The 27137-nt window shown below is 38.1% G+C and overlaps 1 protein-coding gene across 1 annotated transcript in view; it reads left to right on the top strand.

Moving 5' to 3' along the window:
• The window catches only part of ZYG11A (zyg-11 family member A, cell cycle regulator), an 84942-nt gene that overhangs the window by 37815 nt on the left and 19990 nt on the right, over window positions 1-27137 (top strand). Inside the window, exons 4-8 of the mRNA XM_004372046.1 lie at window positions 13947-14087; window positions 16161-16337; window positions 22068-22132; window positions 23232-23331; window positions 23419-23472. Coding sequence (XP_004372103.1) covers window positions 13947-14087; window positions 16161-16337; window positions 22068-22132; window positions 23232-23331; window positions 23419-23472 — 537 coding nt within the window. The remainder of the gene's footprint in view (window positions 1-13946; window positions 14088-16160; window positions 16338-22067; window positions 22133-23231; window positions 23332-23418; window positions 23473-27137) is intronic.

Raw genomic sequence — 27137 nt, 5'->3', positions numbered from 1 at the left:
TATTTTTTCTTCCATGATCTTTATCATTTTTGATTTTATGTGTAAGTCTTTGATCCATTTTGAGTTAGTTTTTGTGCATGGTTTGAGGTATGGGTCTTGTTTCAGTTTTTTGCAGATGGATATCCAGTTATGCCAGCACCATTTGTTAAAGAAATTGTCTTTTCCCCAATTAACGGACTTTGGACCATTGTCAAATATCAGCTGCTCCTAGGTAGATGAATTTATGTCTGGATTCTCAATTCTGTTCCATTGGTCTATGTATCTGTTATTGTACCAGTACCAGGCTGTTTTGACTACCGTGGTGGTTTAATAGGTTCTGAAATCAGGTAGTGTGAGGCTTCCCACTTTGTTCTTCTTGAGTAATGCTTCTTCAGGGTGGCTTCCCTTTCCATATGAAGTTGGTGATTTGTTTCTGCATCTCATTAAAAAATGTCGTTGGCTTAATGGTCTGACTGAGACTAGAGGAAACCCGGCAAGCGTGGGCCCCGGACTCTCTGTCAGCCGAAAACTAAAACAATTCCCGAGGCCAACTCTTCAGACAAAGTTTGGACTGGACTGTGGGACATAAAATGATACTCGTGAAGAGTGTGCTTCTTAGCTCAAGTAGGTACATGAGACTAAATGGGCAGCTTCTGTCCGGAGGTGAGATGAGAAGGCAGAGAGGATCAGGAGCTGGTTGAGTGGACACAGGAAATCTGTGGTGGAAAGGAGGAGTGTGCGGTCACAGTATAGGGAGAGCAACTAGGGTCACACAGCAATGTGTGTGTAAATTTTTGTATGAGAAACTACCTTGAATTGTAAACTTTCACCTAAACTACAACAATAAACAAAAAAAAATTAAAAAGTAATGCTGTTGGAATTTGAATTGGGATTGCATCGTATCTTTAGATCGCTTTGGGTAGAATTGACATTTTCACAGTGTTGAGTCTTCCTGTCCATGAGCGAGGTATGTTTTTCTACGTATGCAGGTCTCTTTTGGTTTCTTGCAGTAGTGTCTTTAGTTTTCATTGTGTAGGTCTTTTATGTCTCTGGTTAGATTTATTCCTAAGTATTTTATCTTCTTGGGGGCTATTGTAAATGGTATTGATTTCGTGATTTCCTCTTCAGAGTTCTCTTTGTTGGTTAAAGGAATCCAACTGAATTTTGTATGTTTATCTTATATCCTGAAACTTTGCTGAAATCTTCTATTAGTTCCAGTAGTTTTCTTGTGGATTCTTTGGGGTTTTCTGTGTATAAGATCATCATCTGCACAGAGAGATACTTTGACTTCTTCCTTACCAATTTGGATGCCCTTTATTTCTTTTTCTAGCCTAATTGCTCCTGCTAGGACCTCCAGCACAGTGTTGAATAAGAGTGATAAAGGACATCCTTGTCTGGTTCGCATTCTCAAAGGGAATGCTTTCAAACTGTCTCCATTTAGGATGATGTTTGCCATGTATAAATGCCCTTAATTATGTTGGGGAGTTTCCCTTCTATTCCTATTTTGTTAAGAGTTTTTGTCATGAATGAGTGTTAGACTTTGTCAAATGCCTTTTCTGCATCCACTGATAACATCATGTGGTTCTTGTCTTTTGTTTTGTTTTTGTGATGGTTGATTGTTTTTCTAATGTTGAACCATCCCTGCATACCTGGTATAAATCCCACTTGATCATGGTGAAGTATTTTCTTTGATATGTTGCTGAATTCTGTTGGCTAGAATTTTGTTGACAATTTTGACATTGGCGTTCATGAGGGATATTGGTCTGTAATTTTCTTTTTTTGTGGTGTCTTTACCTTGTTTTGGTATTGGGGTTATGCTGGCTTCATAGAATGAGTTTGGGAGTATTCCATCTTTATCTATGCTCTGAAATGCCTTTAGTAGTAGTGGTGTTAACTCTTCTCTGAATGTTTGGTAGAATTCTCCAGTGAAGCCATCCGGGCCATGGCTTTTTTTTGTTGGGAGTTTTTTAATTGCCTTTTCAATCTCTTCTTTTGTTATGGGCTTATTTAGTTGTTCTGCCTCTGTTTGTGTTACTTTAGGTAGGTAGTGAGTTTCTAGAAATTTGTCCATTTCCTTGAGGTTTTCAAATTTGTTAGAGAACAATTTTTCATAACTATTCTGTTATGATTCTTTTAATTTCATTTGGGTCTGTTGTGATATCACCCATCTCATTTTTTATACAGTTATCTGCTTCCTCTCCTGTTTTTCTTTTGTCAGTTTGGCCAGTGGTTTATCAATTTTATTGATCTTTTCAAAGAGCCAGCTTTTGGTCTTGTTAACTCTTTCAATTGTTTTTCTGTTCTCTTCTTTCATTTAATTCCGCTCTAATTCTTATTATTTCCTTTCTTCTGATGCCCGAAGGGTTCTTTTGCTGCTCTCTTTCTTCTTGTTCGAGTTGTAGGGTTCATGTTTTGATTATGGCCCTTTCTTCTTTTTGGATGTGTGCATTTATTGCTATAAACTGACCTCTGAGCATTGCTTTTGCTGTGTCCCAAAGGTTCTGGTAGGATGTGTTTTCATTCTTGTTTGATTGTATGAATTTCTTTATTCCATCCTTAATTTCTTCTATAATCCAGTGGTTTTTGAGCCAGGTGTTGTTCAGTTTCCATGTGTTTGATTTTTTTTTCCTTGCTTTTTTTGTTACTGATTTCTACTTTTATGGCTTTATGGTCAGAAAATAAGCTTTGTAATATTTTGATGCTTTGGAATTTGTTAAGGCTTGCTTTATGGCCTAATATGTGGTCTATTCTGGAGAATGTTGCATATGCATTGGAAAAGAAAGTATACTTGGCTGCTGTTTGTTGGAGTGTTCGGTATATGTCTATGAGATCATGTTGGTTGACTGTAACATTTAGCTTTTCCGTGTCTTTGTTAAGCATTTTTCTGGATGTTTTATCCTCCACTGAAAGTGGTGTGTTAAAGTCTCCTGCTACTGTTGTGGATTATCTCTCTTTTCAGTGTTGTTAGAGTTTGTTTTATGTATTTTGGAGCCCTGTGTTGGGTGGGTAAATATTTATTATAGTTACGTCCTCCTGGTGTATTGGCCCTTTAATCATTATGTAGTGTCCTTCCTTATCCTTTGTGGTGGATTTTAGTTTAATGTCTATTTTGTCAGAAGTTAATATTGCCACTCCTGCTCTTTTTTGAGTGTTGTTTGCTTGATATATCTTTTTCCATCCTTTGAGTTTTAGTTTGTGTCTTTAAAGTGTTTCTCTTGTAGGCAGCATATAGATGGATCATGTTTTTTTATCCCGTCTCCCACTGTCTGTCTCCTTATTGGTGCATTTAGTCCATTTACATTCAGCTTAAGTATTGATCAGTATGATGAGTTTAGTGCTGTCATTTTGATGTCTTTTTTTGTGTGTTGTTGGCAGTTTCTTTGTTCAACTTAATATTCTGTGCTCAGTTGTTTTTCTTATGTATTTTCTTTTTATCTTTTTCATTGTTGTTGATTTTGTGTTTGCTGAGTCTTTATATTTTTCTTGTTTTTTATTTTGGCTTGTAGGATTGTTGGTTTGCTTTGTGGTTACCTTAATATGTGCTGCTATTTTTCTAAGTTTATACCAGTCTTTTATTTTTTTTATCTTGCCTTGACTTCCTCTTCATATGAAAAATCCATGTCTACATTTTTAAAGTCCCTCTTTTTTGTTTTAATGTTGTCATCTTTTACATATCGACATCTATTTCCCTGTTTTTAATGTTTTAGTTTTGATGTACTTTCGTTACTTCCCTATTTGGGTTGATATCTGGTTGCTCTGTCCTGCGTTCTAGTCTTGGGTTGTTATTTGAAGTTATCGATTTTCTAACGAGAGGACTCCCTTTAGTATTTCTTGTAATTTTGATTTGGTTTTTGCAAATTCCCTAAACTTCTGTTTATCTGGAAATGCCCTAATTTCGCCATCATATTTGAGAGACAGTTTTGCTGGATACGTAATTCTTGGCTGGCAATTTTTTTCCTTGAAGGCTTTATATGTGTCATTCCGTTGCCTTCTTGCCTGTGTGGTTTCTGCTGAGTAGTCCAAGCTTATTCTTATTGACTCTCCTTTGTATATGACTTTTCGTTTGTCCCTAGCCACTCTTAAAATTCTCTCTTTATCTTTGGTTTTGGCAAGTTTGATTATAATATGTCTTGGTGACTTTCTTTTGGGATCTACCATATGTGGGGTTTGATGACCATCTTTTGATAGATATCTTGTCATCTTTCACGATATCAGGGAAGTTTTTTTTCCAACAAATCTTCAACAATTCTCTCTGTTTATTTTCTGTTATCCCCCCTTGTTCTGGTACTCCAGTCACTCGTAGGTTATTCATCTTAATAGAGTCCCATATAATTCTTAGGGTTTCTTCATTTTTTAAAAACCTTTTATCTGATTTTTCCTCAAATAGGTTGGTATGAAGTTCTTTATCTTCAGTCTCACTAATTCGGACTTCCATTGCCTCAATTCTGCTCCTATGACTTTCAATTGAGTTGTCTAATTCTGAAATTTTATCATTAATCTTCTGGATTTCTGATTGCTGTCTCTCTATGGATTCTTGCAGCCTGTTAAATGGGTCATTACGCTCTTCTCTAAGCTTTTTAATTTCCTCTATTGAATGTTCTGCATTTTAATTAATTTCCTTCCTAATTTCTTGAAGAGTTCTGTATATTAATCTTCTGTATTCTGCTTCCGCTAATTCCAAGAAATTTTCCTCCTCTGGAAAATTTCTAGATTCTTTATTTTGGGAGCTTGCTGAAGCCATCATGGACTGCCTCCTTACATGACTTGATATTGACTGTTGTCTCTGAGCCATCAGTAAGTTATTATGTTTATTTATTTTATGTTTTCTTACTGTGTCCTTCTTGTTTTGTTTTGATATGCCCTAATAGGCTGCTCGTATGAGCTAGTTTGATTATTGGCACCTTTGAAGCCCTACTGTCCTGTCACCAGGTGGTTAGATCTGTTACTAGTTATGTGAGCTCAGGAGTCTGCCCACTCCTCCTGTATGGCTTCACCTCAGGTGCCCAGATAGATAGTAACCAAGTGTGTGGTGTAGGCTCTCACTTACAGTCCTAGACAGGCATGGGTGATTGGTGTAGGCACAGGCATCTGGCTGCAGCAGGGGGACACACTCTGAGAAAGGCAGTGAGCTGATGGCCATCCCCGAATGTCCAGTGAAAGGCATTTCCCTGTTCCCTAGAGCACGTTGGTGAGTGGGTTTTGTAGGTAGACTATGAACACCTAATGCTTTTGGGTGTAAGGACTGGGGTTACCTCTTATTCGTGGTCCCCTATCGCAGGTGGCTAGGTGGCGTGGGTGGAGCCACCAGTCCTCAGGCCCCTGATGTGGATAAGTGAAGACCCTGCTTAATGGGCAGAGTAGTGTCAAATGTCAAGAACCTGCCACTTCACAGCTATAACAGTTGAAGTTAGATTTCTGGTATATACCCTGTTGTACTGCAGTAATGAGGGCCTACTCTGTTGAGATGGGCACACACAAGCCTGTGCAGGGTGAAAGGCACTCAGAGTCTGTGGATCCCTTATGCCTGTGGTTAGGCAAAGGAGCTGTGCCTACCCTGGGTTCCTGGCTTAGTGGAGTTGGCACTTTATTTTTTCCCTCTGTTTGTTAATTTGTTCATTCTCGAAGCCAGGGTGAATGGCTCCAGGCGTGTGACTAATCCTACTTCTGGCCCAGGGGACTTGGCAATTTCTGAAGCTGGTCCAGGACCCAGTGCAGAGCAGGGAGCGGGGAGGGAAATGAGAGAGAGGTTTTTCCCTAAGGCGGGCATTTTTGATCCGCGCAGTAGGCCATACACAATTACTTATCTTTTGCCGGTTGAGGGCTGCTTCTCAAGGGTTCTGGGTGGCCGTGTAGACTCTCTGGTGCTCGGTCTCTCCCGGTGTGGAAAATGCACCTCCCGAGCACGGCTGCTTGCCTGCCTCACGGCTCACCCCCGAGCTGATCAGGCCTAAAGGGCTCAGGCCCTCGCCTGGTCAGGTCTGGCAACTCCTCGCTGCTTCCGAACCATCTCTCCCTCCCTCTGCCACTCAGTCTGGTTCCTCAACTCTGCCTTTGATGTTCAGAGCTCCCAGACTGCCATATATAATCAATCCACTTGTTTTTCTTGGGTCTTTGTCGTAAGAGGGGCCGTCAGAAGCGTCTGACTACTCCGTCATCTTGGCTCTGCTTCCCCGAGCTTATTCTCATTGACTCCTTTGTAGATGACTTTTCATTTATTCCTAGCCGCTCTTAAAATTCTCTTTATCTTTGGTTTTGGCAAGTTTGATTATAATATGTCTTGGTGACTTTCTTTTAGGATCTACCTTAAGTGTGGTTAGATGAGCATCTAGGATAGATATCTTGTCATCTTTCATGGTATCAGGGAAGTTTTCTGCCAACAAATCTTCAACAATTCTCTCTGTATTTTCTGTTATCCCCCTCCCCCCCATTCTGGTACTCCAGTCACTCATAGGTCATTCCTCTTGATAGAATCCCACATAATTCTTAGGGTTTCTTCATTTTTTTAAATCATTTTACCCTATTTTTTCCTCAGATAAGCTGATGTGAAGTGCTTTATCTTCAATCTCACTATTTCTGCCTTTCATTGCCTCAGTTCTGCTCCTGTGACTTTCTATTGAGTTGTCTAATTCTGAAATTTTATTGGTAATCTTCTGGATTTCTGATTGCTTTCTCTCTGTGGGTTCTTGCAGCCTGTTAAATTTGTGATTATGGTCTTCTCTAATCTTCTTAAGTTCCTTTATTGGGTGTTCTGAATTTTGCCTAATTTCCTTCCTTATATCTTAAAGAGTTCTGTATATTAGTCTCTTGTATTCTGCCTCCGGTAATTCCAAGAAATGTTTTTCCTCCAGAAAATTTCTTGATTCTTTCTTTTGGGTGCTTGTTGTAGCCATCATGGTCTGCCTTTTTATGTGATTTGATATTGACTGTTGTCACAGAGCCATCAGAAGGTGTTGTATTTATTTATTTTATGTATGCTTATTGTGTCCTAGCTTCTTGTTTTGATATGCCCAGATAGGCTGCTCGTGTGAACTTGCCCAATCACTGGCGCCCCTGAAGCTCCAACGTCCTGCCACCAGGTGGCCAGATCTGCCACTAATTATGTGAGCCCAGGAGTCCACCCACTCCTCCTGTTTGGATTCAGCTCAGGTGTCCAGGTAGTCGGACACCAAGTGTATGGTGCAGGCTCTCACCTACAGTCCTAGACAGGCATGGGTGATTGGTGTAGTCGGAGGCATCTGGCTGCAGTAGGGGGACACACGCTGAGCAAGGCAGGAGGCCAGCGGCCGCCCCTGAGTGTCCAGGACGAAAGCGTGTCCATGTCCCTAGAGTGCATAGGTCGGTGGGTTTTGCAGCCGGACTGTGTGCACCCAGTGCTGTTCGCTGTAAGGCCCATGTCCACTGCTTTGTCACTGGGTGGACAAGCTGTGGACCAGGCGTCAGCAGATGTCTCTCAGCAGATATAGCAAGTCACGTGCTGGTGTGGCATGAGTGTGTTGATTTTCTCTCTCTTTCTTTCTCAGTCTCCGTGGCTTTTTCTTGGCTTGGTCTGGCCCCCTGTGCATGCTGTCCTAGCTCTCAGCCAGAAGCTTTGGCACAACCCTGGGCCAGTTAGGTTAGGCCAGCATTACTACAGCTCTTGAGGCAAAGTTTTTACAGGCAACCCGTGTACAGTGGATGCCCAGGCGTCTGCTTTCCATTGGCAAGTTCCTGCCCGGAGGTGTCTAGCACTGCTTCTTGGGCTGACTCACCCACTGCCATCTGCTGGTCTTGTGGTTCTCGCTGCTTGCACTGCTGCTGCTGTTTCTGTACTGCTCAGCTTTGCTGTGTATGCCACTGTTTCTCTGGGTCTTCAGTGTTATTAAATCAGTTAGTGTTACCAGCTGAGTATTACTGCCTTTAACTTGTATTACAGCTTTTCTAGGAGGTTCTCAGCATAGGACCCTGTGTCCAAAGAACATTCTCCCCTCCTGGCTCTCCTTGATCAGAAAGCCCAATCTCAGCCTCCAGTACTAGGGGTTTTTTTGTCATAGGTGGGTCCCCTGACAATCCTGCTAAAGGTCAGACCAGGTGAGGGCTTCCCCAGCCAATCTCGGTAAAGGTCAGACTGGATGGGGCCTCCCAGCCAATCCTGGTAATGGTTGACTACTGGACGAGGCTCCCTCAGCCAGTGAGTGTAAAGGTGGACCATAAATCAGCCAATCCGTTGTAAGCCACTTAGGCGGGTAGGAAATTGACCAATCCTTTGCAAGCCACTTATGTGGATAGGAAACCAATCACTTGCAGGCTGCTTAATGCTGATGGAAAACTGACCAATCCCTTGCAAGCTGCTTATGCTGACCTATACTTTAGCAGATTGCATCCCAACCAATCATTATAATCCCAGGGCCAGAAAAAACACATAAAAGAAAACCCATTGCACCACAATTTGTAGACAAATTTTTGTGTGAACATATTTTCATTTCTCTCAGATATATACCTAAAAGTAGAACCACTGAGTCATGTGGTGATTCTATGTTTAACTCTTTGAGGAACTGCCAAACTTTTCCACAGTGGCTGCACCATTTTACATTCCCAGCAGCAATGTATCAGGGTTCCAATTTCTCCACATCTTTGCCTACACTTATGTGTTGTTTTAATTATAGCTATCCTAGTGGTTATGCGTGGTATCTCATTATGTTTTTGGTTTGCATTGCCCTGATTACTAATGATGTTGAGCATCTTTTCATATGCTCGTTGGCCATTTGTATATCTTTTCTGGAGAAACGTCTATTCAAATCTTTTGCCAATTTTGTAATTGGGTTATTTGTCTTTTTATTGTTGAGTTGCATGAGCTCTTATATTCGGATATAAGACCCTTATGAGATACATGATTTACAAATATTTTCTCCCATTCTGTGGATTATCTTTTTACTTTCTTAATAATGTCCTTTGACGCAGGAAAGTTTTTAATTTTGAAGAAGTCTAATTTATCTATTTTTTCTTCTGTTGTGCTTTTAGTGTCATATCTAAAAAACCATTGCCTAATCCAAGGTCATGAAGATTTACACCTATATTTTCTTCTAAGAGGTTTATAAGTTTAGCTTTTACATTTAGCTCTTTGATCCATTTTGAGTTAATTTTTTGTACATGGTTTGAGGTAGGAGTCCAGCTTCATTGTTTTGCATGTGGCTATCCAGTTGTCCCAGACCATTTGTTGAACTGACTATTCTTCCTCCATTGAATGGTCTTGGTACCATTGTCAAAAATTAGTTGACCATAAATGTGTGGGTCAATCTCTGGATCTCAATTCTATCTCATTTGTGTGTATGTCTGTTAATGCTAGTACTACCCCATGTAGGTTTCTTTTAAATTGTGGTAAAATAGACGTAACATAATATTTGCCATAGAAACCTAGCAGCGTCTGAAGTCCTCTAACTTCATGAAGGGGGGAGAATCAAGATCAGCCCAAAGCTGATTCCTATGAAGTACAAGTCAGACATACCTCCACTCTTCAACTTTATACTAATTCTGATACCAGTCATCCTCCCCACGCACTGTCTGCTTCTCTGCTGGGTTCGATAATTTGTTGCAATGGCCACACAGAACTCACAGACCATACTCACAATTATGGAGTTTATTAGAGAAGTAACAGGTTACAACTCAGGATCAGGATCAGCTTGGAAGTAACAGGAACAACTTAGGAGACACGATAAAGTTCATTAATCAGGACAGCTTTCATCCAAGAGCGCTCTCAGCTTCTTGTCTGTACCTTCAGGCAGTCCTCGCTCTTGGCCTCTGCTGCTGGGCCCTGGTGGGCCGACTACCACCAGTCCCACTCGGGCCTGGCCTCTGCCCTGCTCGGGCAAGTGTTAACAGCTCTTTGGCTCTGCTGACATAGTGCCCATAGGCACCCCACTCTGCCAGCAAGCCTCCTACCCAAAGGTGCTCAGCTCTCTCGCTCTGTGGGTTGGGAAGCCCACTTAAGCCTACTTGCACTGGTCTCCTCGTTCTTGCCGCTGATACTGCTACTGCTGTCTCATGCCATCTTGCACTGTCTCCACTGTTACAGCTTTCTCTTTCTCTGGATCTAGGAGGTTCTCGGCACAGGAACCCCAGATCCAAAGGATGTGCTGTGCTCTAGGTTCTTCTTGACGGTAGTGAAGTCTCCTTCAACCTTTGTGATATTGGCTCTTTTATAAACCTACTCCCACCAAGACTATGAACTAACCGATTCCCTCAGTAGGCCACAGTTACCTTATTAGCATAGTAAACTTTTCAATCCCTGCAAGAGTTTTATGTAGCTTATTTGTACAGTAAACTGCCCAGTTCCTGCAAGGGTTTTACCCACCTTATTTGCATGGTAAACTGTCCAGTCCTTTCACAAGATTCTGGCCTAGCAAATCATCTTGACAGAACCACAAACCCAGGTTCAGAAAGGCTATATAAAGAGAAAGCCATTGAACTGCAACCATTGTCACCATTTTTGAGTGTACAATTCACCAGTGTTAAATAATATTCACGGTGTTGTGTAACCATCACTACTATTTCCAGATCTTTTTTATCATCCCAAACAGAAAGTATACCTACAACAGTAACTCCCCATTATTCCCTAACCCCGGTAACCTCTATTTTTCTGTCTCTATGAATTTGTCTGTCCTAGCTACCTCATATAAGTGGAATTTTTCCTTTTGCATCTGGCTTCTTTCACAAAGCATAATGTCTTCAGGGTTCATCCATGTTGTAGCATATATCAGAATTTCATTCCTTTTTATGGCTGCATATATTGCATTGTATGTATATACCATATTTTGTTTATCCATTCATTTGTTAATGAGCACTTGGGCTCTTTCCACCTTTTGGCTATCATAATTAATGCTCCTATGAACATTGGTGTACAAGTATCTGCTTGAGTTCTCAATTCTTTTGGTATATACCTAAGAGTGGAATTGCCGGGTCATAAGATAATGAATGAGGACTTGCCAAACTATTTTCCACAGTGGTTGCACCATTTCCATTTTACATTCTCATGAGCAATGCAGGAGAGTTCCAGTTTCTCCACATCCTTGCCAACACTTAGTATTTTTTTTTTATGATATCTATCCTAGTAGGTGTGAAGTGGTATCTCCTGGTGGCACAGTGGTGCTAACCGAAAGGTTGGTGGTTGAAACCCATCAATGACTTCTTGCGAGAAAAGACCTGGTGATCTGCTCCTGTAAAGATTTACAGCCTAGGAAACCCTATGGAGCAGTTCTCCTCTGTCATATTGGGTCACTATAAGTCAGAATCAGCTCAGCAGCACATAACAACAACAAAAGCAAATGATGTTGAGCATCTTTTCATGTGCTATTGGCCATTTGAATATCTTCTTTGGAGAAATGTCTATTCAAGTCCTTGGCCCATTTTTTAAATTGGGTTGTTTTGTTGTTGAGTTGTAAGAGTTCTGTATATATTCTGGATATTAAACCCTTATCAGATATGTGGTTACCAGATACTTTCTCTCTTTCTGTTGGTTGTCTCTTCACTTTCTTGTTAAAGTCTGTAGATGCACCAAAGTTCTTAATTTTGATGAAGTCCGTTTTATCTATTTTTTTTTGCTCATGTTTTTGGTGTCTTATCTAAGAATTCATTGCTGAAAACTAGTTTCTGAAGGATTACTCCTGTGTTTTGTTCTAACAGTTTTATAATTTTAGTTCTTGTATTTAGGCCTTTGGTCCATTTCAGTTAATTTTTATCTATGGTATGAGCCACCCAGTGTAGTTTAATCGGCATTTTTATTATTATGAGTAAAGTTGAATATCTTTTCGTATGTCAAAGGGCCATTTTTACTCTGTGTGTGTGTTTTAATCTGCTCGTGTCTTTTTCCATTTTTCTGTAGAGTGTGTGATGGTTAAGATTGTGTGTGTCGACTTGGCTGGGCCGTAATTCTCAGTGGTTTGGTAGTTATAATGTAGTTTGGCAGCTATGTAATGATGTAATCACCTCCATAATGAGATCTGATATAATGTGATCACTTCCATGATGAGATCTGTTGTGAGCAGCCAGTCAGTTGAAAGGGAGTTTCCTTGGGGGTGTGGCCTGCATCCAGTATAGGTGGACTCTCTGGCAAGGCTCATAGGCTTTTTCTTGCTCTGGATCCTGCAGCTGGCTGCTGTTCATCTGACCTCTGGTTCTTGGGACTTGAGCTAGCAGCTTACGAGCCGTTTCACCTGCTGATCTTGGGATTTGTCGGCTTCTGCAGCCTATGAGCCAGAGATCTGCTGTCTGACTTTCCGATCTTGGGTTTGCCAGCCCCTGTGACTACGTGAGTCAGGAGAAGCCTCCAGCCTGACCCATGGCCTTGGGATTTTCCAGCTTCTATAACCGCATGAGCCTTTCCTTGATATAAATCTCTGTCTATATATATTTATATGCTGCATTGGTTTTGCTTCTCTAGAAAAACTAACCTGAGATAGGGTGTTTGGTCTTTTTTCTTCTGTCCATTTTTGAAAGTTTCTTATAGTTAGGTTATTAAGATTTTTTCTCTGTATTATAGATTGTAATTTTTTTTTCCAAATTTAACCTTTTTTTTTAAAGTCACTTATTGAGGTATAATTTACTTACCGTAACATTCACCATTTTCAAGTATACAGTTTAATGAGCTTTGACAAATGTAACAGTCAAGCAACCACTACCAAAATAAAGATACATAGCGTTTTCATCATCCAAGAATTTTTCTTCATGCTCATTTACAGTCAATTCCTTCCCTACTCTCTGAGCCCTGGCAACACTGATTTGATTTCTGTCCCTGCAGTTTTGGCTTTTCCAAAACGTCATATAAATGGAATCATATGTTAAGTAGTGTTTTATACCTGGCTTCTTCCATTTACCATAATTTTTTTTAGGTTAAACTATATTATTGTATGTATCACTTCTTTTTTTTATTGCTGAGTAGTATTATATTGTATAACTATACCACAATTTGTTTATCAACTCACTAGTTGTGCTTTTTTTTCTTTCTAGTTTTTGGTGATTATGAATAACGCTGTTACAAACATTTGTGTACAGGTCTTTTTTGGTATTTTTGGTTTTTTTGGCTAAATACCTAAGAGGAAATTGCTGGGTTGTATGGCAACTATACATTTAACTTTATAAGAAATTGCCAAACTGTTTTCCAAGGTGGCTGTACCATTTTGCATTCCTCAGTCTTTTTAATTTTGGGTGTGGTTTTAATTTGCATTTACCTGATAGCAAAGATGTTGAGCATCATTTCCTCTGCTCATTTGCTATTCTTTGAAGGGTCTATTCAAATCTTTTTTTTTACATTCTTGATATAATTCCTTTATTAGATACATACATTTTACCTATATTTTCTCCCAGTCAGTGGCTTGTTTTTTAATTTTCTTAAATGTCTTTAGAAGAAGAGAGGTTTTTAATTATGATGAAGTTCAATGCATCAGTTTTTTACTTTTTTTGTTTTTGTTCTAAAAAATCTTTGTCTACCTGAAAGTCCAGGTTTTATCCCTGTTGTTTTTAATTTTTACGTATGTATTCCCTCCCTCTTTTATCGTGGTTAAATTAGATAGTAGTTTGCTTCTTTTTCCACCAAAGAACCCGGATTTTTATTTATTAATTTGCTCTACTTTTTTTCCTGTCATTTTAGCTTTTATCTTGATTAACCTTGTTTTTCTTTAGCTTTTTAGTCTGTTTAAAGTTCTTTCATTTTTCTTAACTTAATTGACAAGTTGGAATCGACTCAACGGCAGCGGATTTTTTTTTTTTGGTAATTAGTTACATTAAGCAACACACTTTACCTTTCTGGACCCACCTGTAAAAATGAGGTTGGTGAGAGCATTTACCTATTAGAATTATAATTAAATTAAAGCAACTTTGCAAAGTATCTGGAACATTTAATAAACACCTATTATTGTTGTTTCCAACACTCGAGGCCCAAAAAATCCTGTGCTGCAAGATGAAAAGTAAAATATATGGATAACATCTTTGTTTTTCAGGTTGCTGGAGGAGCCAACATGAATCAGATTTCAGAAGCACTGAGCAGATACAGGAATAGGTCATGTTTTGTGAAGGAAGCCCTCTACAGGCTCTTCACAGAGACGTTTTCAATACAGATAACCATGCCTGCTATTTTAAAGGTAACTGCACCACCTCAGAAAGGCAGTTTTATTATTACTTCTTACTTGGTTCAATTAAAAGTTATTCACAAACACATTGCATACAATAACTTATACACTATATTCTATAGTGAGGCCAGGTGCCCTCATGGAGAAAGAAAAAACAGTGTTAAGCTTAACTGCCAGGTCCTTTAAGCCTCTGAACCTACATGGAATCAGTATGTTTTTAGAATTTGGCATGGGGGAGGAGATCACAGGACTGTTGCAAAATTTTGTCTAAAATGTTGTTGTTGTTAGGTGTCACTGACCCCATATGACAGAGTAGAACTGCCCCATACAGTTTTCTAGACTTCAATCTTTATGGGAGCAGATTGCCAGGTATTTCTCCTGTGGAGTCACTGGGTGTGTTTGAACTACCAGGCTTTCTGTTAGCAGCTGAGAGTGCTTAACCATTGCACCACTAGGGCTCCTTTTGCCTAAAATGAGAATTATTAATTTATTAACATGAATTCACCTTGCCCTAAAAGTTGTTTCTTTTTTTAGTTATTCGTTTCATCTCTCTTAAAAGCCGTATGTTTGCAAACATCTGCAAGAAAGCAGCAACACTGTCCCCAACAGGAATAGAACAAAACTCCAAAAACTGAGGTGGCCAAATCTATCATTTAAAAAATGTTTTGTGAATAAAGTAAAGTTACCAATATTGATATAGTTGAATTTTGGTTTAGGGAAGGATGAGTTTATTTTAAATGTAATTGGAAATACTAAGTGTTTTTGGGAAAGAAAACTACAGTTATTTAAAATTAAATGAAACAGAAGAATGAAGGGCTTAAGAAAGTCACCTCATCTTTATTGTTTGCAATCTTTGCAGTTCTTTAAAAATACAGTTATTTCTGTAGCTTGGAAGAATAGATTTGTTTTCTATTTGAAAGTAGTACTGTATAAAGAAAGAACTCTGGACCTTTGTTTCTCATATGTAATGAGGAAATTGAATTAGGTGTTCTCTAAGTCCTTTTCATATCTAAAATTTTGTGAGAATTGTATTTCTTTTGGTTTATGTATCTCTAAATTGCAGATGATGACAATCCAATGAAACTCCATGGGCAGTTTAGCAATATAGAAAAAAAAGTCATCTTCCATAGCAGAACTGTATTCCAGGTCTGTCCCTAGGCTTCGTGAGAAATTCATACAGCTGTTGAAGTGAGGGGTCTGGTCTTCTAAAATCATGGTTCATGCAAATATCAGTAGACTCCTTTCTGAGATGAGTAGATATGATTATCCCTGTTAGATAGAGGAAATGGACTACAGTGTCCTTCAGTGTTGGAACAGGTAGGGTCTCAAGGTTATGTATGATCTTATATGCTCATTTTATACTTGTGTTCTAGGTCTTCCATAGTCTGGCTTTAAACTACCTTTACAATGTTATGTCTTACCATATTTTCAAATTCCTACCTTTCTGTGGATGGGTTCAGCCCATCCTTTTGTCAACCTTGTGTTTTTCCTTTTCACTCTTCTCTTGCCTAGGAATCCCCTCTCACCTCCACCCCCACCTCCATCTCCTTCTGAGGTCCTGCCTAAATGTGCTTTCTGAATGAAGTATTTTGATTCCCTGCCAGAAAGGATTGCTCTCTCCATAACTACGTTAGGCAGCACTTTATTTTTACCCTTTTTATGGTGCTTTTTTCAGTTTAACATTTTTTGGCATCCCTCACAGTGTTACTTGTTTACATGTGTTACTTCTCTCACAAAGCTTTAAGCTAAGGAACAGGGTATGTTTGTGTCTACTGCAGTACTTATCACAATGCCTTGCACGGAGTGGGATTCAATAAATGATTATAAAATTAATTAATTTTTCAGATGAGAAAACAGAGGTCCAGAGAAGGGAAGTGACCTGCCCAAAGTCCCACAGTTAGTTAATGGCTACATTTGAATAGAAGGTATTGCTGCGATATCTTGATGTTCTAAAGAAAAATGCTGAGTCTAGGAAACACCTGTTACTGTCGCAGTGAGCAGATATTTTTGCCAACTAACACAAAATGAGACCATATAAAATATGTTAATGCTGTTGTATGCCACTAAAAACAAGTTCATCTTCAGCTTGTGGCTATAGGAATGAGGAATCATCCATTGGATTTGCCAGTGCAGTTCACAGCCAGCGCTTGCACCCTCAACTTAACACGCCAGGGCCTGGCCAGTGGGATGCCTGTTCGTCTGTTGTCAGAGGTCACCTGTCTACTTTTCAAGGCCCTGAAAAATTTCCCCCATTACCAGCAGGTAATTTGAATTGAATACTTCACTGTGCTTTTTTTTTTTTTTATTGTCTTTTAAGTGAAAGTTTACAGTTCAAGTTAGTTTTTCATACCAAAATTTATACACACATTGTTATGTGACCCTAGTTGCTCTCCCTGTAATGTGACAGCACACTCCTTCTTTCCACCCCGGATTTCCCGTGTCCATTTAGCCAGCTCCTGACCCTTTTTGCCTTCTCATCTCACCTCCAGACAGGAGCTGCCTATTTAGTCTTATGTATCTACTTGAGCTAAGAAGCACACTCTTCACGAGTATCATTTTATGTCTTATATTGACTGTGCTTTTTACTTCAGGACAAGTATTTGTATTACTTAGTATTGGTTTTTCATCCTACTTGAGACAGAATATTAGAAGTCTGTGTTTATTATAGAAAATATGGATAAGCAATGAGGTTAAAAAATTTTAAGTGACTCATAAACCAGATACCTAGCAACATCTACTATTAATACTTTGGTATATCCTTATAGACTTAAAAATTGCTCGTTTTAATATTTTGATTTGATTTGATTTAGCTCAGTGTAAATTTAACTTTTTTTTATATTTATGTTTCCTTTTGTAGGTTGCTTATCATATCTTTTTTTTTTCCTTTTAAGGGTATTTTTGTCTTTCTTATTTTTCTAATACTTTATGTACTTATAATAGTAAAGATTTGAAACAGAAGAGTCCAGAAGTAGACCCACACATATATAGTCAATTGATAATTAACATAAGTGCCATAGTAATTCAACGAGGAAAGAATAGTCCTATGAACAAGTGGTGTTGGAACAAGTGAATATTCATATGGAGAAAAATGAACTTTGACTTTTACCTCCCACCATACACAAAAATTATAGATCTCAGTGTAAATGCTAAAACTATAAAACCTCTAGAAGAAAACATTGGAGAAAATATTTGGGGCCTTGCAGTAGACGGCAAAGTTTTCTTAGATAAGATACAAGCATGTATCATATAAAAACAAAATAATAATTGGAATTCATCAAAATTAAAAGCTGCTCACAAAAAAAAAAATTTTTTTAATGAAAATGTCAGCCATAGACAGGGAAAAATGTCATGTATATATATATGTATGCATGTATATGCATGTATAGATGTATACGTATACTCGTATATATACATACATTTATGCATACATATGCATATATGTATGTATATGTATATTCATTATATACATGTATATGTATGTGTGCATATATATGACAAAAGACTTTTATCTAGAATATATAAAGTACTCCAAAGTCAGTAATAAAAAGATAAATGCACAATTTTTTTTTTATTTTACTTTAGATGAAGGTTTACAGAACAGATAGTTTCTCATTAAACAGTTAGTACACATATTATTTTATGACAATGGTTAACAACCCCACGACATGTCAGCACTGTCCCTTCTCAACCTTGGGTTCCCTATCACCAGCTTTCCTGTCTCCTCCTGCCTTCTAGTCCTTGTCCCTGGACTGTTGTACCCTATTAGTCTCATTTTGTTTATGAGGCTGTCTAATCTTTGCCTGAATAGTGAACCTCAAGTGTGACTTCATTACTAGGCTAAAAGGGTAGCTGGGGGCCATACTCTCAGGGTTTCTCCAGTCTCTGTCAGGCCAGTAAGTCTGATCTTTTTTGTGAGTTAGAATTTTGTTCTACATTTTTCTCCAGCTCTGTCCGGGACCTTCTGTTGTGATCCTGGTCAGAGCAGTCAATGGTGGTGGCCGGGCACCATCTAGTTGTACTGGACTCAGTCTGGTGGAGGCCATGGTGGTTGTGGTCCATTAGTCTTTTGGACTAATCTTTTCCTTGTATCTTATTTTCTTCCTTCTCCCTTGCTCCCGAAGGGGTGAGACCAGTGGAGTATCTTAGATGGCTTCTCGCAGGCTTTTAAGACCCCAGACGCTACTCACCAAAGTAGAACGTAGAACATTTTCTTTATATAATGTGTTATGCCAGTTGAGCTAGATGTTCCCAGAGACCATGGTTCCCACAGCCCCCCGCCCAGCAATTCTGTCCCTCAGGGAGTTTGGATGTGTCTATGGAGCTTCCATAACCTTTCCTTGTACAAGTTGTGCTGGCTTCCTCAGTATGGTGTACTGTCTTACACTTCACCAAAGTTACCACTTAGCTATTGTCAGTTTAGTTTCCCCTCCCGACCCCTCCCATCCCTCGTAACCAACAAAGATTGTTTCTTTTTGTGTGTAAACTTTTACATGAGTTTTTATAGTAGAGGTCTCATACAATATTTGTCCTTTTGTGATTGACTTATTCAGCATAATGTCCTCCAGTTTTATCCATGGTATGAGATGCTTCACAGATTCATCATTGTTCTTTATCATTGCATAATACTTCATTGTGTGTATGTATCATAGTTTGTTTATCCATTCATCTGTTGATGGGCATCTAGGTTGTTTCCATCTTTTTGCTATGGTGAACAATGCTGCAATGAACATGGGTGTGCATATGTCTATTCATGTGATATATTCCTAGGAGTGGGATTGCTGGATCGTATGGTATTTCTATTTCTAACTTTCTAAGGAAGCGCTATATCATTTCCCAAAATGGTTGTATCATTTTGCATTCCCACCAGCAGTGCATAAGAGTTCCGATTTCCCTGCATCTCTCCAACATTTGTCATTTCCAGTTTGTTTGATTTGTGCCAGTAATGCCGGGATAGTTTTAATTTGCATTTCTCTAATGGCTAGTATTGCGAGCATTTCCTCATGTGTCTTTTGGATGCTTGAATGTCTTCTTTGGTGAAGTGTCTGTTCATTTCCTTTGCCCATTTTTTAATTAGATTGTTTGTCTTTTTGTTGTACAGATGTTGGATTTTCTTGTAGTCTTTAGAGATTAGACCTTTATCTTAATGCCCAAAATTTTTTCTCCAGACTGTAGGTTCTGTTTTTAACTCTTTTGGTGAAGTCTTCTGATGAGCATTATATAAGTGTTTAATTTTTAGAAGATCCCAGTTATCTAGCTTATCTTCTGGACTTTGTGTGTCGTTGGCTATGATTTGTATTAATGCCATGCATTAGGGCCTCTAGCATTGGTCCTATTTTTTCTTCTATGAATTTTATAGTTTTGGGCTTTATATTTAGGTCTTTGATCCATTTTGAATTAGTTTTTGTGTATGGTGTGAGTTATGGATCCTGTTTTATTTTTTTGCAGATGGATATCCAGTTTTGCCAGCACCATTTCTTAAAAAGACTGTCTTTTCCCCATTTGATGGACTTTGGGCCCTTGTCGAAAATCAGGTGACCATAGGTGGATGGATTTACATCTGGGTTCTCAGTTCTGTTCCGTTGGTCAATGTATCTGTCGTTGTACCAGTACCAGGCTGTTTTGACTACCGTAGTTGTATAGTAGGTTCTGAGGTCAGGTAGTGCAAATCCTCCTACTTTATTCTTCTTCTTCAGTAGTGCTTTACTTATCCAGAGCTTCTTCCCTTTCCATATAAAGTTAATGATTAGTTTTTCCATCTCTTTAAAGAACGTTGTTGGTATTTGGATCAGGATTGCATTATATTTGTAAATTGCTTTGGGTAGAATTGTCATTTTCACAATGTTGAGTCTACCTATCCATGAGCATGCTATGTTTTTCCACTTATGTAGATCCCTTTGGGTTTCTTGCAGTAGTGTTTTGTAGTTTTCTTTGTATAGATCTTTTACATCCCTAGTTAGATTTATTCCTAAGTATTTTATTTTTTTAGAGGCTATTATAAATGGTATTATTTTCCTGATTTCCTTTTCATCATTCTCTTTATTGGTGTATAGGAATCCAACTGATTTTTGTACGTTTATCTTGTATCCTGCTACTCTGCTGAATCTTTCTATTAGTTCCAGTAGTTTTCTTGTGGAGTCTTTAGAGTTTTCTATGTATAGTATCATATCATCTGCAAACAGGGACAGTTTAACTTCTTCATTACCAATTTGGATGCCCTTTATTTCTTTTCTTGCCTTATTGCTCTAGCTAGGACTTCCAGCACAGTGTTAAATAGGAGTAGAGTTAAAGGGCATCCTTGTCTTGTTCCTGTTCTCAAGGGGAGTGTTTTTAGCCTCTCTGTGTTAAGAATGATGTTGGCCATTGGTTTTGCATAGATGCCCTTTATTATGTTTAGAAATTTCCCTTCTATACCTATTTTATTGAGAGTTTTTATCAGGAATAGGTGTTGGACTTTGTCAAATGTCTTTTCTGCGTCATTTGAGAAAATGCATCAATTTTTTAAGGACAGAAGATTTGAATAGACACTTCACCAAAGAAGCTATACAGATGACAAGTGAGCACATGAAAAGATGCTCAATATCTTTAGTCATTAGGAGAAATTCAAATTAAAACCGCAATGAGATATCCCTACACATCCCCTAGATTGGCTAAAAATAAACGACGGACAATACCAAGTGTTGCCAGGGGTGTGGAGCAACTAGGATTCTCATAGATTTTTGGTGGGATTGTAAAACTATACAGCCACCAGTTCAATGGTTTGATAGTTTCTTAAAAAATTAAATATATACGTTTCATACTACCCAGCCATTCCACTCCTAGGTATTTACCAAAGAGAAATAAAATCGCATATCCATATAAAACTTATACATGAATGTTCATGGTACATTAATGCATGATCACAAAAAACCAGAAACAACACAAATGTCCAGCAACAGGTAAATGGTAAAATTGTGATTTATTCATATAAGGAAATACTAGTTGGCAATAAAAAAGGAATGAAATACTGATACATGCAGTGACAGGGATGAATCTCAAAAACATGCTGAGCAAATTAAGTCAGAACTTTAGAAAAGATAAATCTCATCTATAATGACAGTAATTTTTCTGGGGCTATGGTTTGCAAGGTTGGTACTGAATGGCAGGGGCACAATGGAACTTTTTTGAGTGATGGAAATATTTTATATCTTGACGGTGGTGGTGGTTATACTGGTGTATAAATTGGTCAAATCTAATTAAAACGTATACTTTAAAATGAGAGTTCATTTTTTTTTTTGTAATACAGTAAGGAGGGTGGTCTTTCTCGTTTAAAAAATCTGTATTTCCACCTTCTCTTGAGAAATTGGAAGATCCTGCTCTATTCTGTTGTTTCACATCCAACTCGCTTTTCCTCTTCACTTTTTTATGTTACTGTGTAGTTCTAGTAGGCATTTTAGGTTTGCTGTCCCTACCTCATATATACTCTCCACTTCTGTTATATGGCCTGCTTGTGGCCTTACGAAGAGTTGTTATATTTTTCTATTCCTATATCCTTCCTCAGATTCTTTCCCCAGGAGTCCCTCTCTCTTTCTTTCCTATATGTAAAGGCACAGTTCAGCCCCTAATGGTCTTAGGTATAAAGTAGAAGCTGTATCATGGAGTTAGATGTGCACTCTGACAAGGACTTTAGTCATCCAGTAGATGGCCGGTATTTGGGTGGATCATTTGTACTGACCCACAGGCAGCTTTCCACCTGGATCCTTCTAGGGTCCAGGGGGAATACTCCCTTCTTTGTCAAAAAAAGGGAGGATTGTTTTAGGCAAAGGTGAATGTCATAGAGTTTATTAGTAGGATTAAGTGAGGAACTTGGAAAGGTCCAGGTACATAGTGTGTCCTCGATAAAAAACTAACAAAACAAAACAAAAACTCGTTGTAACACCTTCCAAATATTAATTAACTTTTGTTTAGAATGGACTATACATTTGCTCAGAATTATTTTTCTTTATTCCTTAAAAGTTACAGAAGAACTGTCTTCTCTCCTTAACCAATTCCAGGATTCTTGTGGATGTTCCATTTGACAGGCAAGTATATATCTTGGTCATCTGATTGGGATGTTGACCAGTGTTACTCTGAACATTGTTCGCACTTGGTCATTTCTTTAGCACGGGCCTTATTAGGTCTGGGACTTGGTGTTTAGGGAGAAGGCTCTACTGAGCCTTTCCCACAGAGAGGTGATTGAAATAGTCTACTTCTAAATGTTGTCTCCCGAAGTGTGATTCTAATACAGGACAATGGCTAAGAACGTGGCCTCTGAAGTCAAGCATACTTGGATTCAAGTTCTATCCCTTCCATTATTTTTGTGCATAAGTTTCCTCATTTGTAAAGTAGCGATTCTTACGAGGATTAAATATGCTAATGTTTTGAAAGTACTTACGACAGTGCCTAGCTTAAGAAGTACAGACTATTTTAAATATTAGTCATTCTTTTTAATATTATTTTATTAATAATTTTTAAAAATCGTCATCCTAGACATTCCAGAGGGATTCCTCTCAAGACCTTTGTAATCTTCCAGATTCACAAATTTAAAAACGTAAGAGTTGCTTCAAACAGCAGAAAAATTAAGCACAGGCTGATGTGAACAAAGCCTCTTTGATTTGTGGGTGTGAGTTGTAGGCTAAGCCACTCTCAAACCAAAAACCCATTGCTGTTGAGTCAGTTTCCACTCATAGCGACCCTGTAGGACAGAGTAGAACTTCCCCATAGGATTTCCAAGGAGTGGTTGGTGGATTTGACCTGCTGACCTTTTGATTAGCAGCCAAGCTCTTAACCACTGCACCACCAGTTTGCTGTGGCATTTTAGCACTGTCTACAATTCAAATTATAAATGGCTACTTCTTAAGAAACTTCTTCTTTTTCAGACCCATCATAGTAGGAACTGTTCCTCTCTCTTAGAATCCTGTGCATTTCACTCATGTGCTTATTATTTGTATGCTCTCGTTTTCTCCTCCTGATCTCCTCTGTTTGCCATATGCTCTTGGTTTTCATAGCTGAGGTTTTAGAAGTCCAAGGCTATCTCTGGTATAGGATTCAGAGGGGGAAGGCTAAGTGATTTCTTCTCTCCCCATGTACAGTTCCACAAACATTCTGTTATTGTGAAAAAAAATCAATACTGCTTTTCAGATTTGATGCTGCCAAGTTTGTAATGAGATGGCTCTGTAAGCATGAAAACCCCAAGATGCAAACAATGGCAGTGAGCATCACTTCTATTCTAGCTCTGCAGGTATGTGGTTTCTAATGGCAAGATTTCTCTCTCCCAAGTCTTAATGGAGTGTCTGTATTTCACTCTTGGCTTTGTGTTTGCTTATAGCTCTCACCTGAACAAACTGCACAACTCAAGGAAGAACTCTTCATGGCAGTCAAAGTAGGTTTATTGTCACTTTTATAACCTTTTTGTTGTTAAATGAAAGTATTTCATAAATCAAATCAGTCTAAAAGACCTGTAATGAAAAATATGTATGTGATTTTGTGACTATGTATGTGATTTTGTGAATCTGTAGCTCCCCAAAGGAAACTATTCTTTAAACTATTCTTGTAACTATTTCTTCTTGTATTTACCCCCACGTTTTTAAATAAAATGCCTATACTGCGATTTCTTGATTTATCAGTTTTAGATGTATATCTATTGACTTTTCTGCCATGGTAAATATGGACTTAGCTCTCCTGTACATATCTACAAATTACCTCCTTCCACTGATCCCCCCAAAAATTTATGTCACAATTTTTAATAAATCAGTAATCAGTATTTGTTATTATGATTATACTAACATTGCTCACTAAAAAATGTACATCATTGTTTTACTTTGCACTTCTCTTATTTTGAAATGAGGTTTGAATTATCTTCTTTTTTAAAATTTTAGAGTCCTGTATATTTCATGTGAATTGTCTGTCTGTGGCCTTTATACATTTTTCTTTTGAGTTGTTGGCTTTTTTCTAATTTACAGTATTTCTTTATATATTTAGGAAATAAACCTCTGACTATAATATGAGATGCGTGTATTTTACCTGAGTTTGCTATTTGTCTGATTTTATTTTATTTATGGCATGTCTTGCCATACAATAATTTTTTTAGTTTTATGTGGTTAAATTTATCTGTTTATCTATTTTTAAATGCCTCTGGGATTGATGGCATACTTTAGAAGTATTTCCCTACTTCTTGGAGTTTTTTTTTTTTTTTTTAGTGCCCCATATTTTTTATCTAGTACTTCTATACTTTCTATTTCTCTCTCTTTTTTTTTAACATGTAAATGTTTGATTCATTTGAGAGGTTTTTTTAAATTTTTTTTATTGTACTTTAGGTGAGGGTTTACAGAACAAATAGTTTCTCATTAAACAGTCAGTACACATATTGTTTTATGACATTGGTTAGCAGCCCCACGACATATCAACACTTTCCCTTCTCGATCTTGGAAGACTTTTTTTTTTTTGGTGAAAATATACATAGCCAAAGATACACCATTTCAAAAATTTCTACATGTACAATTCAGTGACACTGATTATGTTCTTCTGGTTGTGCTGCTATTCTCACTATCCTTTTCTAAATTATTCCATCACCATTGTCTTCAACTCACTGTCCCCTAGGCTTCCCATCAAACCTTTTGAGTTGCTCATTTGAGATTTTTTTGAGATGCAGTGATCTGTTTTGATTTTTCTTCCCCATGTCTACTCAGTTGCTTCTATTCCCTTTACTGAATAATTTATCTTTTCTCCACCTTTATCATATACTAAATTCCCATATATATTTGCATCCGTTTCTGGGCTCTGATCTGTTCCATTAATTTGTATGTCTATTTACATGATAGTATCACACTTTTTATTTACTAGCTTCTATATTTATAAATGCTTCTATGTTTAAGAGCTCTCTCAGGTTTCTTTAGGCTATCCTTGTCTATTTTTTCTACGTGAATATGAGAATTGACTTGTTTAGTTCTCAAAAAAATCTGATTTTCTTTGGGATTATGTTAAATTTATCGATTGACTTAGAAGAATTGATATCCCTATGATATTGATTCTTCCTATATGAAAACAGGGTATATTATTCCATTAATTTCATGTCCCCCAGAAGTATGTGAGTTTTCTTCATATTGATCTTGTATGTTTCTTAAGTTTATTCCAAGGCTTTAACTTTTACATTGCTGTTTTCAGTGAAATCTTGCAAATACTTGGTATCCAGCCAGTAGGTTTTAAAAAAACCAAACGTGTTGCCATTGAGTCGATTCCAACTGATAGCCATTCTATAGAACAGAGTAGAACTGCCTCAAAGGTTTCCAAGGAGCGGCTGGTGGATTCGAACTGCTGGCCTTTTGGTTAGCAGCTGAGCTGTTAACCACTTCTCCACCAGGGCTCCACCAGTAGGTTTAGGGGATAAAAATCAAAAGTGATTTTGGACATTAATTTCTGAGATGTCAGGTTGGCAGTTTGATACTAAGGACTAGAGAAATAATCTGAATCATCTGTTTTGATAGTGGATGAGATCACCAAGAAAGAGTATGGAATATATGTAGAGAAAAGAAAAAGGCTGACATTTTAGGTGGAATATACATAGGTATGTTGGAAGAGTAGGAGGAGTCAGAATAGCACAGTGACAAGGAACATGTAAAATGAGTTAGAAAGAAAGCCAGGAGAGAGTGGTGTCACACAACCCAAGAGGAAATGTGTCAGATGCTATTGAGTGGTTGAGTGAAATGAGGACAGAGAGTTAACCATTGGATTTGGCAAGATGGAAGTCATTGGTTATCTTGGTTATGTTATTTTAGTGGAGAGTTGGGCAAAACATGATTGGAGTAAGATGATGAGCAAATGGGAGGTAAGAAATTGAGACAACTTTTTGATATGTTTTAATGAGGAACAGAGAAATAAGAATACTATATGGGATCTATAGGTTTTATCTGTTTGTTTTAAAGATGTGTTACATTGAGGTGTATTTATGCCCATGAGAATAATTCTTAAAAGAGGGCATAGGCGAGACAGAGGGAAATAATTTTGGTGCCATATCGTTGTGTGTCGGTGGAGATTGAATCTAGAATAAAGGTAAAGAGATTGGCTTTTACTGGAGCAGGAGGGAAGGCAAAATACACTGGTACAAGTGCAACTAGGTTGGTAGATTTTGTTAGGAAGAGCTGTAGTTCTTAGTGAAAAATGAAATGAAGTGATCAAATGAAAGGAGTAGGAAGATGATTAAAGTTTGAGGAGAGGGAATCTTGGGAGCAAATTCATTGAGTAACATAGTAGGATTGCCAGGTATGGTTCCATGCCCATTTAAAATTTATGGACAAATACTGATATTGATATTGACCAGTCGAGCACAGTCTTTTTCAACATTCAGATGTTTTGGGGAGGCATGGAGTAGACTGATGGTTGGGTTTAACTAAGGTAGAAGTTTTGCAAGATAGTGTGATGAAGGAACATTGATGTTGCTGGGAATGGTAACATGAATATACAGAGAGAGCAAGACAGTTATCCAAGTGCTGAAAGCAACAGAGAACTCGTCTGTAACAGTGTAGTCCTTGGAGAGGCAGTTTTAGGTAGTGATGCCAAGAGCTCAGGCTTTAGATTAAGACAGACCAGGCTCAGCCACTTATATATAACCTGGATGATATATCTCCATATAACCTGGATGATTTATCTCCTCTTTGCCTCAGATTCTTCATGTGAAAAATGAGCATTGTAGTTGTTGTAGTAATATCTTGCAGTTATTTTGAGTATCATTAGATAAAGTACGTAAAGCTTCTAGCCATGGGCCTGGCCAGAGTAGTTACTTACTGGGTCACCCTCACTTCCCCTGCTCCCTCCCTTGCCTTGTTCCTGTTCACCTAGAGCCGTCCAGGTTGGTGCTACCAGCTTCATCTGCCACTCTTCTTGATTTGGCTCTCACTGCTTTATTTTTGCGATTAACTTTCTTGACACATTCTCTCCTGATGGTAAAATATTTGAAGTGATCTTTTTCTTCCTGAAAACAGACATATTCTGATTTGTTCAGTACTTTCATTGGGATTATATTTTATGTATCTTTTTATCAGTTGATTAAGC

This window comes from Trichechus manatus, unplaced genomic scaffold (genome assembly GCF_000243295.1).
Source record: "Trichechus manatus latirostris isolate Lorelei unplaced genomic scaffold, TriManLat1.0 scaffold00015, whole genome shotgun sequence".
NCBI lineage: Eukaryota > Metazoa > Chordata > Mammalia > Sirenia > Trichechidae > Trichechus > Trichechus manatus.
This window is presented reverse-complemented; position numbering and strand designations above follow the sequence as displayed.